Below are 18174 nucleotides of genomic sequence, written 5' to 3'. Positions count from 1 at the left end.
TGACGGTGAAGAAGTTATGTTGATAATACTATGGAGCAGGGAAAGATCGTCACAACAGATTTGAACAAGACTTTTTTAAGCTCATGAATAATAGTGTATTTGGTACGACAATGGAAAATATCTGATATCGGATCAATGTAGTACTAGTTAATAATATTGGACAGCGAAACAAGCTGGTAGCAAATAATGGATGTATCAGTATGAAAATTTTCAACACAAACCTTGGCGGTTCACGGAAAAAGATTACTCTGATGTTAAATAAACCGATATATGTTGGGTTTAGTGTTCTGGAACGAAGGAAGTACCTATTCTACGAATTTCACTACGGAATAATAAAAAAATATTTTGGTAATAAAGCAAAATTTTTATTCACAGATAACAACTCGTTATGTTTTGATATCAGTGCAGGTGTTATTGACAAGTATATGTGTGATAACAAGGAAAAGTTTGATGTCAGATTATCCTAAGAGCTCTCCATACATTGATGAAACAAACAAAATTGTTATAGGAAAATGTAAGGATGAAACAAATGCTGTTTTAATTACAGGATTTATTGGATTAAGAGGTAAAGTGTATTCTGTCCAAAAGGAAGGTGGTAAGCTAAATAAATGAGCAAAAGGTATGAAGAAAAAGATAGCAAGCAATAAGTTAAATTTTGATGATTATATCATATCATTGAATGGCGGACAGAATTTGGTTAAAATGACAGCATTATCGAATGACAAACATAAAATAGAAACACAAGTGATGACAAAGATTGCACTATCACCATTTGATGATAAACAATATCATGATTGTAAAAGTTCAGATACACTAGTGCATGGATATTACAAAACGGACAAAGGTTCCAATGACAAAACATTTTATTGAGCTAGGTGTTCTTTGATTTCTTAGAATTTTATATGAATTTATACATAATGAATTTATCAAGTGTTCATGATGACATTAAAATTAATCCTGAAGAAATTGTTCTTGAAGAAGATTTATTGTTGGTGTATAAACAAGGTCCACTAGAAGTCATTACTGATAACGAAGAATGTGGTAAATATTTTGAATCAGGAAATAACACAATTAAGTTGTTGCTGGTTAAAATAAGTAATAATACCTATTTTCCATTCCTTAAGACATTTTCCGGGATTTTATCACAATGAAATGAAAACTTTTATTATCTTATCAGCAAAGATAAATATACAAGAACTTGATAAAGTGAATGCATTACCGATAGAAATGAGTGCTTAAATAAAAATAAATTACATGATGTTCTTGGTCAACCCGGCAATTAAATATCAGGAAAAATATATCTGAGGTTTTACAAGTATAACTATGATTTTCTTTCTAAATAAAATATAAAATAAACAACACCAACACGTGGAATGTGTGACCAGTTTCTAATGAAGCATTAAAGCGAAACCGGTCACACATTCGACGTGTTGGTGTTGTTTATTTTAATAATTTATCAAAGAAAACCTGGACAACACCATGGCATCAACGTATGATCCACGACACAAATTAGCAATAGAACGACTTATTTAAAAACGACAATGGAAAAATTAGTGGAGAAAAAGATGAAAAATGGATTACACGCACGTTTTCTTGAAAATTGTCTGGAAGACAATCTTGTGTCAAGAATCTATTGACTCCCTATTGGAAAAAATATCGCCGGAAATATGTGATAGACTAAAAGAACATCAGAGGAGAGTGATCAATATATTCAAAGAACTAGAAGAACATAAAGATTAACTAAAAACTTTGATAAAAGGCAATATTGTCATTTTTTATGAAGAATTTTTATTATTTTAAAAACGGAATCTAAAAAAGACGAACTATTATCAAGTCAACTTAAAATGTTACAGAATTTACAGACAGGAAAACAATTTTCCTGGACAATGAGAAACTGCGACATCAAAAATTACTAGAGAAAAATCAAAAAGAGATAATCAACAACCAAGCAAACCAGCAGAGGAAATTACCTTCATCAATGTAAAAAATAAATGTGCAGTAACTAAGAAACACACACAGAATAAACAACAACCAAGAAATGAAAATAAAATGGAACAAGCATTGCCAACAGCAAGAATTACCTATCAACCAAATCACAAAGAAAAAGTAGACCCACTCAAAACAATTGCAAAAATGATCAAGCATAAATTTTAACAGCCACAGACACAAAAAAGGCAATCTATGCAGATGCAGCAAATAATGTGTTGAAGAAAACTACGCAGGCATCTAATATAACCGTTATAGCAACAATACAAAGACTAATGGAAACCCTCTACGGTCTGTTGCAAACAACACAAACAGCAGAACGAATAGGAGATTTATTAGAATAAAAAACAAGAACAGATGGATGAAAGAAAAGAAAAGAAAATCGAAAGAGGAAAAGAAATTGTGTTAAACCTTTTCCAAGAAAATTCTAATAGTGATTACATTTTTCTAGGTAAGGGATTATCATACTGTATGAGAAACAAAGTGCATGATAATATTAATTTAGAAGAAGCATTTTTCAAATGCACAAGATCGTTAATATTAAAAGAATGTTTCTCACAATCACGTATAAATTCACAATAGGAAAGCAACTTTCATCTACAAAATAAGCTCTTTTTCAATAAAAAAAATAATCACCATTTACACCTTCTACTGGACGAGATATTTATCTCTATTTTTATAATGAAGCAACTAGACGAGAAATTTTAAATTGCGGTCCTAAAAGAAAACATTTTACAAACATATCTAAAGAAGAACTAAGGTCTTTACGTTCCTTATCACAAGACGAAAGTTTTATTATTAAAAAAGCTGATAAGTCTAGCACCATAGCAATAATGAATAAGCAGGATTATATTAAAGAAGAGAAAGACAATTAAATGATGAAGAGTATTATACAAAACTTTCCAATAATCCTTTTGAAGAATTTACAGAAAAAATAAGCAAATGTGTTAATCAAATCTCTATACACAATTGTTCCACATATGATGAACTCGATATCTTCCCAAATAAAATACGCACACCGCATATAATATATCACAATATATTGAACACACTTTACAACCACTGATGAAATCACTACCTACATATGTCAAAGATACTTTTGATTTCATTACCAATCTGAAATCTTTACCAAAACTAAACGAAAATTCATTTCTAGTTAGACTTGATGTGGTTTCACTCTACACGAATATACCACACAATGATGGCATCGAAGCATGTAAATATTATCTTGAAGAAAACGAATATACATATAAACTATCAAAAGAACAAGTTTGTGATTTGATAAAACTTGTGCTCGTAAATAACTTTTTTTTAATTTGGTAACACAAACTATCTCCATAAAATGGGAACAGGAATGGGTAGTCCTATGGCACCTGCTTGTGCATCTTTATTTATGTGAAAATTAGAAAATGATTTTCTAAATAAATGCTTCTTAAAACTAGATGTATGGTTTAGACGATATCTTGATGAGAGTTACTCATTAGAAAACCTTTATTATTTTATAGACAGTCTAAACAAATTACATCCAACAAAAAAATTTACATAAAATGTGTCTCAAGCTAAAGTATCATTTTTGGATGTAGATGTCATGATAAATGAAAACAATGACATTACTATCATGATTCACGTTAAAAACATAAATATTCATGAATATGTTGAATATTCTTCATGCCATCTTAAATCATGTAAAAATGGGATACCATATAGTCAAGCAAAAAGATATAGTAGAATTGTTTTGGATGAGGCTGTTTTTAAATAATCTTTGACAGAGTTAGGTCAGCATTTTTTAAATAGAAATTACCCTACTGACATCATTAATACTGCTTTCCAAAAAATATCGTCTCTTACACGACTTGAATCTTTACAATATAAAATCAAATATAGAAACGAGGATATCATTCCTTGTGTTATTAAATATAATCCAAAATTGCCTAATATAGGTTTAATTATCAATAAATATTGGGATTATTAAAATTATCATGGAAAGCAAGTGTTAAATCACTACACAAAAGCAAACCCACACTTGTTTATAAAAGGACTAAAAATCTTAAAGATTTTCTAATTCTAAATTAGAAAAAAACATCATATAAAATAGGTTCATCAACTAAATGTAATAGACCTAGATGTTCGCACTGTTCTTTTATTAACGAAAATACTTCTTTCAATAGTAATAATACAAAAGAAACTGTTAATATGCATTGTGATATTAATTGTGCAACATCAAACGTTATTTATTTGATCAGATGCAAAAAATGTGGCATCCAATATATTGGACAAAACAGTCAACAAATATTTAAACGTTTGAACCAACATAGATCAGATATAAAACATGAAATCAATCAATCGTTTTCATCTCATTTTGCCGCACAAAAATTTCCCATACTTTGCAAGATTTCTCCTTCCAACCTATTTTTAAAGCTGTTTCTGAGATGGAACGTCTGCTAAAGGAAACCTAATGGATTCACAATCTTAATACGGTTTATCCAAAAGGGCTAAATTCATGAACACTATACGACATTCATTAATCCTGGTTTGTTTTTTTAAAAGTTTTTTCTTTCCTTATGAATTACATCCCCTGTTTACATTCAGATAAGAATATTTTTATATTATTCTAATTTGCAGAATAACTTAATTAGTGAAAGTATCAACTAATATCATAAAAATAAGTTTATTAATTCTTAAAAATGAAAGTGCATTTTTAAATTATTTCCTAATATATTATATTTAATTATTTATGAAATACTTGATAGCAAGTATTATGCATCATAATTTTGTTATATCAATTGAGTTCTGATGAAATATTGAATCTTCATCAATAATATAACATAATATATTAAATTTTTTTAAAATTTATTAATTTATATTCTATATCTTTAATAAGTGTGCATTATACAAATATTAATAAAACTGTTTATCTCTATTTAGCATAAATTTGTTATATCTATCTCATAGCTAAGGCAGTAAATATCAAGATTTGTTAAATTTTGAATAAACGTAAAGAATAATGGAGCAAGAGTAAAGATATATTATCATAGCAAAAATCGTTAATGATAGCGCTCTTCGGAACAGCATAATTAAAGTTTATAATGATTCAGAATCAAAACCATCTCTTATTCTTATTGATGAGAAAGGAACAACAGATTTTGTTGTGCTAACAGCTGATGATTTCAACTGGTCTAACAAATATGGAATGGTATGAGTCTTCTATGATCGAACTGCTATTATGCAACATAGTAGATCTTGTGTGAAAAATGATAATCTAAAATAATTACTTAATAGTGCTAAGTAGGAGATAAAATTCTGACATTTCTAGCTCAGAAGGGTCCCCAGACACAAGATAAGTACAAGTTTGTTTCCTGTTTTGCAATCTGTATTGGTCCATGGAAGTTTTACTTAGTAAATTTTCCATGCAGTTTAGTTTTGGTTTCTGGGGGTGGGTTACAAACAGCAGTTGTTAAAAATAGATAGAAGCAAAATAGATATAAGCAAAAGAATATACTAGGATAACAAGTCTGGGGACCCTTTTGAGTTAGAAGTGGTATTCTATCTCCTACTGAAGTTGCTGCAGAAAATGAATATTGGAAGATATTACAATTCTAGAATGACTGTTGCTATTCCAAAGTAGCGATATATTTCACACTTATCATTTTATGACAGTTATTCCAAGCGGCTGCTTAATGCTTACATTCCATGTAACTGATGTTCAAAATTTACTCTTTGAAATATACCAAGAAAATGAAATAAGAATGTATTATTTTAAAGATATTTTACTTACAAGATTTCGTCCCAAAAATTAGCAGAGTTATAACATTTTCATGGTTAGTCAAAAATATGGAACCTGTTGATACAAAGGGTTACATCTGTGAAAGGTCAAAAATAAATCTTGCATAGATATAAAATTACTGCTATTATGTGTCGTACAATGATAAAGAAGAACTCAGTGATGATTTTAAGAAGTTTGTGTTCTTATCTACAGTTTTATAAACATAAAAAGACATGAAACACTCATATTAAGAACTAATTGTGTGTGGACACATCTGGATGATGACCTCAGCCTTCAAATGAGAGATGCCTTCAACATCTGCTATCATGTGTTTCAGTACTTGAAGTAGATGAAGAAATAAAATCTGCTTTAAAATATTTTAACAAACTAATGGACCCATGTGTTTTATTCAATATGTATCAATATACATTATTAATGTACAGTAATCTCTCCCTTCATTGCTCATACAATAACATGCTTTTATAGGGAATATAAATCTAACTACAATCCAAATGAAGCAGCTAAAACAGTTGCTAAATATTGCCAAGCAGGGTATGAGATAATCATTGGAGACTTACAATATTCACAACACCATATTAGCAAAATTACACCAGTGGGGCCATAGATGTTTTACAAACAAAAATTTGAGACATTTGCTGTCATTTCTGTAGATCTGTAAATTATTATATGCAGACTTACCACATTGTTATTTGGAATATTCAAGCCAGAAATCAAGGTCAGTCTCTTTGCCATGCTGAAGACCTGCTGTCCCCTTCATTACTTTGAAATTATGGCAAACATTTTTTACCTGCAGATCCTCATAGAGCATAATGAAAACAGGACACTTGTATATCTCTAATCTTATAGGCAGTGTTACAGTGTTTTGAAACCATCCCTCACTCTAAACTCTGTCAAATGTAAAACAGGCCACTTATATATCTCTTATAGGCAGTGTTACAGTGTTTTGAAACCATCCCTCACTCTAAACTCTGTCAACTGTAAAACAGGCCACTTGTATATCTCTTATAGGCAGTGTTACAGTGTTTTGAAACTAACCCTCACTCTAAACTCTGTCAAATGTAAAAGAGGCCACTTGTATATCTCTTATTGGCAGTGTTACAGTGTTTTGAAACCGACCCTCACTCTAAACTTTGTCAATTGTAAAACAGGCCACTTGTATATCTCCCATGGGCAGTGTTATGAAACCAACCCTCACTCTAAACTGTGTCAATTGTAACAAAAGCCACTTCTATGGGTTGTCTCTTATTATAAAGTCTCTCAATTATAACACTGGCCACTTGTATGTCTCCAATGAGGAGTGTTAATAAACTCTCATGATAAACTAAACAAAATGTAACACAGGTAACTTGTATGTCTCTGATAAATAATGTCATTATAACATCCCTAAGGATAAATCCCTATCAGATATACTACAGGCCACATGTATAGCTCAGATGATTAGTTATCATAACATCCCTCATTACAAAGTACACCAATTGTAGCAATGGTCACTTGCATGTGATTATCTCTCCAATACAAACACTAACATAAGATATTAATGATATGTATCAAATCTGTTCTTTTATAACTTTTTTAATAAATGTACATTTTCAATAAACAGAATATTTATATTGTAAATGTTGTCGAAGAATAAAAAGTCAGACAAAATCATATTTGAAATGTTTACTCTTATTTTTAAATGTGTTAATTTGATAAAACATGGAAAGAAAATGATATGAATGCATATCTTTGTATAGCTCATTAAGACAGCAAACATGTGTTGACAACGAATTTACTTAAATGGTTTTTCTCCAGTATGGATCCTCATGTGCACTTTGAAATGTCCTCTCTGACTGAACATTTTATCACACACCATACATTGATATGGTTTTTCTCCAGTATGTATCCTAACGTGCAGTTTTAAATCTCCACTCTGATTAAACATTTTCTCACAAAAATTACACTTATATGGTTTATCTCCAGTATGTATTCTCATGTGCACTTTTAAATATGCACTCATACTAAACAGTTTATCACACACTTCACACTTGAATGGTTTATCTCCAGTATGTATCCTCCTGTGCTGTGTTAAATGTCCACTCTGATTAAACATTTTGGCACACACTTCACACTTGAATGGTTTCTCTCCAGTATGAATCCTCATGTGCATATTTAATAATGGACACGAAATGAACATTTTATCACAAACATCACACTTAAACGTTTTTTCTCCAGTATGTCTTCTCATGTGAATTTTTAGATTTCCTCTCTGACTAAACATCTTATCACATAATTCACACTTATATGGTTTTTCTCCAGTATGCATCCTCATGTGAAGTTTTAAATATTGGCTCTGAGTAAACATTTTATTACATAGTTCACACTTATATGACTTCTCTCCAGTATGTTTCCTTGTGTGAAATTTTAACTGTGCACACGTAATGAACAATGTACCACAAATGTCACACTTAAACGTTTTTTCTTCAGTATGCCTTCTCATGTGAAGTTTCAAATTTCCACTCTGACTAAACATTTTATCACACATTTCGCACTTATATGGTTTTTCTCCAGTATGTGTCCTCAGGTGAAGTTTTAAATTTCCACTCTGAATAAACATTTTATGACAAATCCTGCACTTATATGGTTTAACTCCATCATGAATCCTCATGTGAAGCTTTAAATTTCCACTTCCACTAAATTTTGCACCACAGACTTCACATTTAAATGTTTTTTCCCCAGTATGAATCCTCAAATGAAGTTTCAAACATCCACGATCACTAAATTTTGTATGACACACTTCACATTGAAATTGTTTTTCTCTAGTATGCATCCTCATGTGGAGTTTTAATTGTCCACCTTGATTAAACGTTTTACCACAAATTTCACACTTATATGGTTTTTCTCCAGTATGAATTCTCAGGTGAACAGTTAAATTTCCACTCCTTTTAAACATTTTATGACACACTTCACACTTATATGGTTTTTCTCCAGTATGAATCCTCGTGTGACGTTTTAAACTTCCACTTAGACTAAATTTTGCATCACACACTTCACATTTAAATGGTTTCTCTCCAGTATGAATTCTCATGTGAAGTTTTAAACTTCCACTATGACTAAATTTTGCATCACACACTTCACATTTAAACGGTTTTTCTCCAGTATGCACTCTCATGTGACGTTTCAAATCGTGATTCCTACCAAAAAATTTATTACACATTTCACACTTGTATGGTTTTTCACCAGTATGAATCCGTGTGTGAAGGTTTAAACTTCCATTATCACTAAAATTTTTATCGCACATGTCACAATTTAATTGGTTTTCTCCAGTATGCATTCTCGCGTGACGTTTCAAATGTCCATTCCAACTAAAAACAATTATTATATATTTCAAACTTGTATGGTTTTTTTCCAGTATGCTTCATCATGTGATGTTTTAAATTTCCACTCTGATTAAACATTTTGTCACATACTTCACACTTGAATGGTTTTCCTCCGGAATGAATCCTCACGTGTAATTTTAAATCTCCACTCTCATTAAACATAATATCTCATATTTCACACTGATATAACTTTTCCATGGCATGCATCCTTGTTTGCCGTTTCTAAACTACACTTTCATGAAACATTTCAAGTTTTTTTTTTTTTTTTTTGCAGCGCTTTCTCTTTACTCAAATATACTCAAATACAATCGAATATACATGGCAAAAATGTATACACGTAGACCTGTTAGTAATCGTTATTTGACGAATGCCATGATTTCTAACTTCAAGATCTGTTTTTTAACTGTTCACGTTCTTTGCGGCCAGTCTATTAATAACTCAGAGCACGTGACATAGACTGGGCATGCTTGATGTCCTTAAATGGTATATGTAAGACTAAAATGGAAAGATGCGATTTTCCTTTAGTTCTTTTCCCAATTTTTGGTTTGGAAGCATAACAAGCATTAGTATATAAAAAATAATTCAATTTCATCGGTATCTTTAATTTATCTGAATATTGACAGCTTACAAACGTTTCGATTGAGTTTTCTACTTTGTTTTGATCAACTGGTGTTTAGCAGCAGGGAGGGCGAATCCTACTGCCTCGTTTTGATGTGTGTGTGTGTGTGTGTGTAAAATCACTGATTCTACGCGTATGTGTCCGCTATTGTGCTGCGCTACTGTGTATAAACATGTCTACAGACTGTTTGGAACTCGAATCAATTATTGACGTTGACATCGGGACGAGTAGTCAAAGTTTCGGGAATATCTCACACATTTGGCAACATGTATCGACACTCTTCCAGTAATTTATGTGTAATTAATTTACTTACTGTGCTGACTTTATCCTGGCGGAATGAAAATATGACACCTGCAAATGGACGCATTTTCATGTTCCGTTGACATACGTTTGAATTTGTTGCAATGCGACGGTAGTCGAGGTATTCCGAAAAATGCTTAAGTAAGTTCATCTGGCGGACAAGTTTCTTGAACGAAACGAAGCATTACTTTACAGTTCCAGTAGGCATAATATATTTTTATATTCGCTTAGTTAAAGAATAATATTTTAACTCAACCCGATATCGGAATTCCCAGCTTTCATCGCTTTCCTGTCAACTGAAATGTAGACCAACGAAACTTTAAAACAAGTCCATTTATTTTGTAAGAATTTGAATTTATTAGAGAAAAGACACTAGAGTAAGTAAAGTCAGACTTTAGTCTGACTGTACATCCCCGTTTGTTTGTATCCCCCTCCCCGACGATTTAAAAAAAGAAATCGTTAATGTGATAAAAAAGTGCACAGAACTAAGTCAATTGAATCATTGATTTATAATTTCTAACCTGACTGTGACCAGAATGGCATTAATACTGGAAACCACTTCATCTTTCATGCTTAACAGACTTTCCATACTAACACGGCGCCATATTACGTACACTATGAGCTAGTCTATTTCCATCTGACAACATAATGACGTTTTTCATCCTGTTCAGTAACTGCCGAATAATTCCGTAAATTAATTCAATTTGTAGACGTGAACATTGAAATTAAACCGTATGTTAAATCCGTGGAAGACGCAAATTTGTTGTCATTCTAAGACCCTTACGCCCAAAACATAAATATCAGCGTCAAGGTCTAACTCGTAGGACTACCTGCTGCTATGTGAAAACAAAAACCAACTGTAAGTGAAATCAGCTGCTTGTATAATTCAGCAAGCGAAACGATGCGGTTCTCGGTATTATTTACAAATACCACATTTTTCCCACGCGTCGATTACAGGTCATTGGCTGATCGACTGGCCGTGAGAACCAGGCCAAGTTTTAAGTTATTTTAGTCGCCGGCGTTTGCTTAGTATTAATATTAGTACCCTTACTCGTACCTCGTGGACAGGGTACTAACATGAGCATATACGTGTTAATGGAGCAAGCCGGGTGTGATTCACACCCGGCGTTCCTTTAGCCTAATAATAAAACTTCAAACATATTCCTTGCATGTAATCCAATAAATTGAGTAGTCCTCTTATTTAATACCGGAAGTATCGAAAATCATTGTAGAAATAGTTGTAAAATCTCGTTTACCTTTTTCAGCCGATATTTTCGTTTAGATCGTCCACCATATTATTTCAAATAATGATTACTTCCGTTCTCAGCCTCGTTTGTTTGTGTGCCATATAAGGACATTGGCGCCTTTTTTGGAAATGTAAACAAATCGTAGTAAAATTTTGGCGCCGTTTGGGTCAGAAATTCTGCGCATTAAAAGTAAATACGGTTTACGGGCAACTTTGAAATTCCACCAAGAAGCGATTATTCGCACTTAATTGATAATTGTATAGCGTAGAAAATCCAAAATATGGTCTGGCAAGACTTTCGTAGAAAAGGGGTCACGGCGAGAGTCTCGCGTTATCTGTCATGGCGGACAGGATAAGGTTAGAGTAACCATGCCAATTTATTTTATCGCGTAAGGGCTTAATAAATTCAAAATAAGCCAAATTTCTTCACAATATGATTATACTTATGTATTTGATTTCTACACTGTTTGTTTTTCTGACTTTAGTGACGATTTTTTTTGCTCCATTACATGATATGGGATCAGTTCGTAGCCTCAACCACAACAAATCAAGTTGAGGCTACGACATCGTAGCTAGCGTTTGCTATTGTCTGTGAAGTGAATCAAGCAAGGGGTGATAACTTCTCCGGCCTTAAAGTAATTTTTTGGTCGTATTGATTGCTGTAGTGAATGTGTGACTGTGCTGGGAATTAAACAAAATGTGAGCAATGCCCTGTAATTCAATTATCATTATATCAATAAGAATATGAGCGATTATGCACGGACTATGGAATATCGTACATCTAAATTAAATGACTAGAGGTAATTAGAAAATATCTCACCGTCGGTAATTCTATCAAGCAACAAGTACAACAGTGGAATTTGCAGAAGATACAGAATTACTAATATTTAAACCAATTTTGGAACAAACTAAAAAGATTTCTGAAGCGACAACGGCATTGTTAGCACAAATTCAAAACTTTAAAACTACTGGTGAGGATCTATCTAAACTGAGATTAAAAGCAAGATAAATTAATCTTCAAGGCTATGTACAAGTGATAGAGAATCTACATACAATTCCTGCTGCGGGATATCCGCTACAGCGTCAGCTTCTACGACCAAAACTGTGTAAAAGTAGTGAAGTGGGATGATTCAGAGAAAATGCGAAAATAGATTGCAGACCCTACCTGGGACTGTTTAGGGACAAGATTTATAGGGACAATGGGAATATACATTACAGCCCACCCCCCGGAACTGTTTAGGGACAATGGGAAATTGAACATTGGGAATATTGGGTCTGTTTACCACACGTCGAGGATTTTGAACAGAGTCAGAAATAAGAATCGGATAAATTTTTACAGCAGCAAAAGGAAGCAGAACAAGCTTTTCTTCTTCAACAAAAGCAGCAAGAAGAAGAGGCAAGAAGGGAACGACAGGAAGAAGAAGAAGAAGTATCAGCGCAGAAACAAGGTCTAAGAGAAAATGGTGAAAGTCAAACGGTTGCGGTACTTTTAGACATTTTTGCAAAATTAACGAGTCTGAAACAAATGCATCTGACGTCTTTATTACGACCCAAGAGAAAAGGACCTTCCTGAGCTAAACAACCCAATCCTGTTGCTACGTCTGCAGTACCACACCTAGTGATTTCTACCAAATGATCATCACAGGAGGCAGTCCAGAAGTTGGCCTTGGCAGTGACAGAGGCTTAAGACAGTTGAAGCAGATTGCCAATATCAAAATAAAACTATATATAAAAAAACTTGTACCCATGTTGTACGTGTGTGAATGCTTGAGTGAGTGCGTGAGTGTAGGCTCTTATTCTAAAAATCAAAACCAAGAGACACTTACGGTTTATGCCTGGTCTATTCTGGTACAAATTTTACAATTCAATTCACAACACAGCACAACACTTTAAAAAGTTCAGAGGCTTCTTCTTTGTCCGTCTTCATTCTCTCTCTTTTTTTAATTTCTTCATCTCACAAGGTTTTCCTCCTCTTCTTCCTCTCTTTCTCCTTTCTTCTTTTCTTCTCATTCTTCTGTTTCTGAACGTGTCTGGGTTCTTCCTTTGGGGAGGGTACCTCTACTTCCTGTTCTGTACCCCTCTTTTCTTCTCTTTGCTCCTGTTGTTTCTTATGGCAATCTGAAGACCAATGTCCTTTCTCGTGACAATGATAGCAGGTATCTTGACTTTTGTATCGTCTAGCACCTGTTTCGCTTTTTTGACGGTCTGGACACTCTGAACACCAATGTCCTTTCTTCTTACAGATATAGCGAGTATCTTGACTTTTATCTCGAAAGGAGAGTGAGTAGTCCGTTGGCATGTCTGAAGAAAGTTTTCTTATGGCACTTCGCAAAGCTCTGATCAGAAGTTCGATCTGTGTAGGCTCTTCCGTCGTTCTGCTCGGTTTGAGAGTGAAATGAATATTGGAATGGAAGTCACACACCCTTTATATATACGCTTGTCTGCCATGGATATAAAGTAACCATGGCGTTTAAATGAAGTCAATTTTGCAGTCAAGATGAAACGATCGCATAAGTTAATGAAGAAACGAGAAGAAAGTAAGAGGCAGAAACGTGATGTATCGCCTCGTATAGAAGCTGAAGTCTTGGCACAAATTCATGCCAGTGATTTTGAAGATGACATGAGTGAACCAGAATCCTGGCCCAGAGAATCTACACCTTGCCAAACTTCACCACCATTAGTAAACCCTGAAAATGACTAGAAAATTTAGAACCACATCTTACACTTAGACGGTGAAGTTTAAAGATTTCAGGTCCAAAGTACCACTGGCGAAAGCAGAAGGTTTCATTACCGAGGTTTGGGAATCTTTGTTAACCACTCCGAATCGCCAATGTCAAGCCAAAGAAGACGATCGCTTGAGACTTTCCATTCATCAGAAGAGTCTCAAATCCCGCGTTTGGATCGAGTTTAGAAACCAAGCAGAATTGACACCTTCCAAAGTCATCGACAAGATTCAACATGTGCAACAATCCAACGACACGTTTCACATCACCGATGGAAAAGTGACACTGTTTCTGACCCACGTATCTCTCCCCAGTGTGACCGGACAACGCAGAAAAGTATTATTTATGGACGAACTTCTCAGCACCGAAAGGAGCCTAGTCCAAATTAACAACTCTCAAGACCAGATGTGTTTCGCCAGGGCTATCGTCGCAGGACGAACATATGCCGACAAGAACGATACGGCAGAGTGGAAAAAGGCCTTGGAGAACATTCAAAAATCGAACCGAGCCAAACAAGGAAGTGAAGCAGAATGTCTGTTACAACAAGTTGGCCTGTCCAAAAAGACACACCCTATGGCATTCCTGAAATGGAGAAAAAATGCAAGATGTCCTAGTTCCACGCTACACCTTCTAAGAGCACCCTCAAGAAGTGCGCGGACCTTGGTTGTTTCAAGGCAAAGATTTTCAAGACGAAAAATACATTCACGTCTATTATCACGATTAACATTCTGATACCATTACCAGTATCGCTGCATTCCTGGGATACGGTTATTACTGTGAGAAATGTGAATATGGCTATAACAATCGAGAGCAACACAAGCATTGTGGATCGAAATGATCAGGATGTTTGGCCTCTCAACCCTGTCTGGACGAAGGACAAGAACGAGTGCATTGTTCTGCTTGTAAGCGCACTTTTTGTCAGCCCTGCCTGTTACCAACAACATCTGAAGACGCAAGGTTCACAGCAAAAATGTGCTTGTCAACTCCAGAGATTATGTCCTACTTGTGGACAAATCATACTGACCAATGATGCCAAGGCAATTTCATCTTTTTCGCTTTCGAATGCATGCAAGAGACGGGCATTCACATTCCTAATTTCTGCGTGGCTCATCGAGAATGCGAAAATTGCATTCTAGAACCTATCACTAGTCATTGCCCTCTCTGCAGTAAGATTCCTGGAGGAGGTGGAAATATCTTTCGGGTACCGAAAACTCTAGCTGATTTTGCTCCGTGGATCTTAGACCCTATGGACGAGACGTGGAACCAAGAAGACATTGAACGCTACGGAGTTTGTCATCGTCTTGCCCCAGTGATGGCTCACAATTTCTCGGGATAAGATGGACAGTTTATTTTGAGATACTATACGGAACAAGGCACCGAACGTCCTAAAGTGACTTTGAACGGAGGCAAAATCATTTCCATGCAAGTGGGACAAGTACAGTATAAAGATTCGATGAGCTACTTGGCCACGCATTTGAATCGAATGCCTAAAACGTTTGGAATGACAGAAATGACCACAGGCTACATTCAGCAAGTTTTCAAAACCGAAGCCAATCAACATGCCGTTCTACTTCATTTGCCTGAGGCTCACGATTACGTGCACACCGAACAACTAGAAGCTTTCTGTTCTTGGTACCAGGCCCATGCCTCGGACCCTTTCGACCTTAAGGAAGAAATGTTAAAGTATTGTCGTTCCGACGTGGACATTTTACGGCGTTGCTGTGGAAAATTTCCAGAACTGTTCATGGAATACGTAGGGATCGATCCTTTGAAAAAAGGGTGCACCATTGCCAAAGTATGTTCCTTAGTGTACCGTCAACGATTTATGCCCGAAAACACCCTGGCTGTCACGAGGTCTGAAACAACCAACTTTGTCAGGCGTCAGTACTCGGTCAAAGCCCTACGCTGGTTACATTAATTCTGCGACAAAGAAGACAAATGGTTCCAACATGCCCGCAATAGAGGAGGCGAAAAGACCATCGGAACGTATTCATTGGATGGCTGCTACTTAGAAAACCCCAAGATCGTGTACGAGTTTAACGGTTGCTTATTTCACGGATGTCCTCTCTGTTACCCTCAACGTGGCACAAAAAAATCAGTTTTTACAACGAACCATGGAAGACTTTTACCAGACCACTTGTCTGCGACGCTTGAATTTAGAACAGCAAGGATACCAAGTGGTGGGAATGTGTCAACACTAGTTCGATCACCGTTTGAAAACCAATCCCGTGTTTAAACGCATCGTAGAAAGTTACAAGTTGATGGATCCACTGAACCCGAGGGACAGTTTGTACGGAGGACGGACGAATGACACCTGTTTGTTGTACCACGATGACGAAGAGAAATGAGAAGAAATCAAATACTTGGACGTGTGTTCAGTGTATCCCTACGTGTGCAAATATTGTCACTTTCCTACAAGGCAACCGCAATTGCTGAAGGAACACATTGTCCTGGACAACATTCGACAATACGAAGGCTTGATCAAGTGAAAAGTTTTGCCTCTCACTAACTTGTACCATCCGGTGCTACCTCACCTTTACCAAGGAAAACTGATGCTTCCTTTGTTCCATACTTATGCCGAAACGTGTAACCAAGACCAACCATGTCAGCACACCCTGGAAGAAAGTGCCTTTACGGGAACGTGTGTCAGCGTGGAATTGTTTAAAGCTCTTGACATGGGATACCAACTGTTAGAAGTGTACTAAATTTACCACTTTCACAAGACACAAAAATACTAGAAGGGAGACGAGACTCAGAAAGACGTTTTTGCAGACTACGTGTATGCCTTTTTGAAACTGAAACAAGAAGCCAGTGGCTATCCTTCCTGGTACGACACTCCCGAAGAGCAAAAGACATTAAAGGAGAAATACTGGGAGCAGGAAGGCATCACTTTAGACCACATTGAGAAAAATGAAGGCAGGCGATCGTTTGCCAAAGTGATGTTAAATTGCTTGTGGGGCAAAATGGCAAAACGACCGTGTTTGCCCAAGACAAAGTATTTGACAGAACCTTCCCGGTACTTCCAGATGATTCACGACAAAACCAAATTCATGAAACACGTGGATGTCGTTCGTGAGGATTTGATCGTAGTCAATTACGAAGAAGATCTGGACTTTGTAGAAGCCGACGAATTTGGAAATGTCATCATTGCGGCTTACGTGGCAGCCCATGATCGCTTAAAATTGTACGAAGCTGAAGAACTGTTAAGTGATTGCGTCTTGTACTTTGACAACGACAGTTGCATCTACATCGATTGGCCGGATCACCAACACCCTAACATCGAAGGAGACCGTTTAGGAGCCTGGACAGACGAACACCCCGACGACAAGATTCTAAGTTTCGATAGTGGCGATCCTAAAAATTACGGCTACGAATAACGGGACCCACAAAGAGAGGTGCACGCCGAGTGTAAAGTGAAAGGATTGACTCTTAATTATCGCACCAGTCAAGTGGTGAACTTTAGCGTACTGAAAGATGTCTTGCAGTCTGGACAGGATGGAAACTTTAAAGTGACCACTCACGAATGGCATACGTTTGTACGTTTAACCACTCACCAAATCGTCAGCCGACCTTGGAAAAGCTGTATCAAATTGTGTACCAGAAACGCGTGCGACTTCCGAACCACTTCACTTTACCGTCCGTTCACGTCGATATTGGTCAGTATGGTGGCGCTCTGCAGTTTTGTATTTTGCACAGGGTTGGGGTTTTAAAGAAAAATAATTTCCTCATCTTTCCTCACTAGGTATACTGGCATTTTAAAAAGACCTTAAATATCTTAGGTATAATTCAAAGAACCTTTAATTCCCTTTATTTTGGTATATGACTGATGAGTGTAATGGGGGTTATAGAGTATACTGCTTTGCCTTACTCCAGATGTGCTCCTTTCAAAAAAGTGCTAGCTCCACTTGGTCATTTTCACTTCCTGAACTTCAGAGTTAAATTGTATAAAAAAAGAGCCAATAACTTTTTTTTTACATTTGATATATTTTGTTATTCATCCATTGCACTTTCGGAAGCTGGTATTGTCTAGTCTGGCAAAATTCATTTTCCCTATTTTAATAGCTGTTATAGATAGTGTACTTTAGACTAGTTCAGGCTCATTTTTTAGCACAAGGGAGCATTCATTTTAATTATTAGTTTGTTTAAATCATGTACAG

General features: G+C 35.4%; 1 protein-coding gene across 1 annotated transcript in view; it reads right to left on the bottom strand.

The window, feature by feature from the left end:
• Positions 1-343: 343 nt before the first annotated feature.
• Positions 344-18174, bottom strand: part of LOC149789774 (uncharacterized) — a 60206-nt gene continuing 42375 nt past the window's right edge. The window contains exon 2 of the mRNA XM_089973120.1: positions 344-9165. Within this exon, the coding sequence (XP_089829246.1) occupies positions 7542-9165 (1624 nt within the window). The 3' untranslated portion in view covers positions 344-7541. The remainder of the gene's footprint in view (positions 9166-18174) is intronic.

The sequence above is a fragment of the Sinohyriopsis cumingii genome, chromosome 10 (assembly GCF_028554795.1).
Source record: "Sinohyriopsis cumingii isolate HCF-2022 chromosome 10, ASM2855479v2, whole genome shotgun sequence".
Classification (NCBI taxonomy): Eukaryota; Metazoa; Mollusca; class Bivalvia; order Unionida; family Unionidae; genus Sinohyriopsis; species Sinohyriopsis cumingii.
This window is presented reverse-complemented; position numbering and strand designations above follow the sequence as displayed.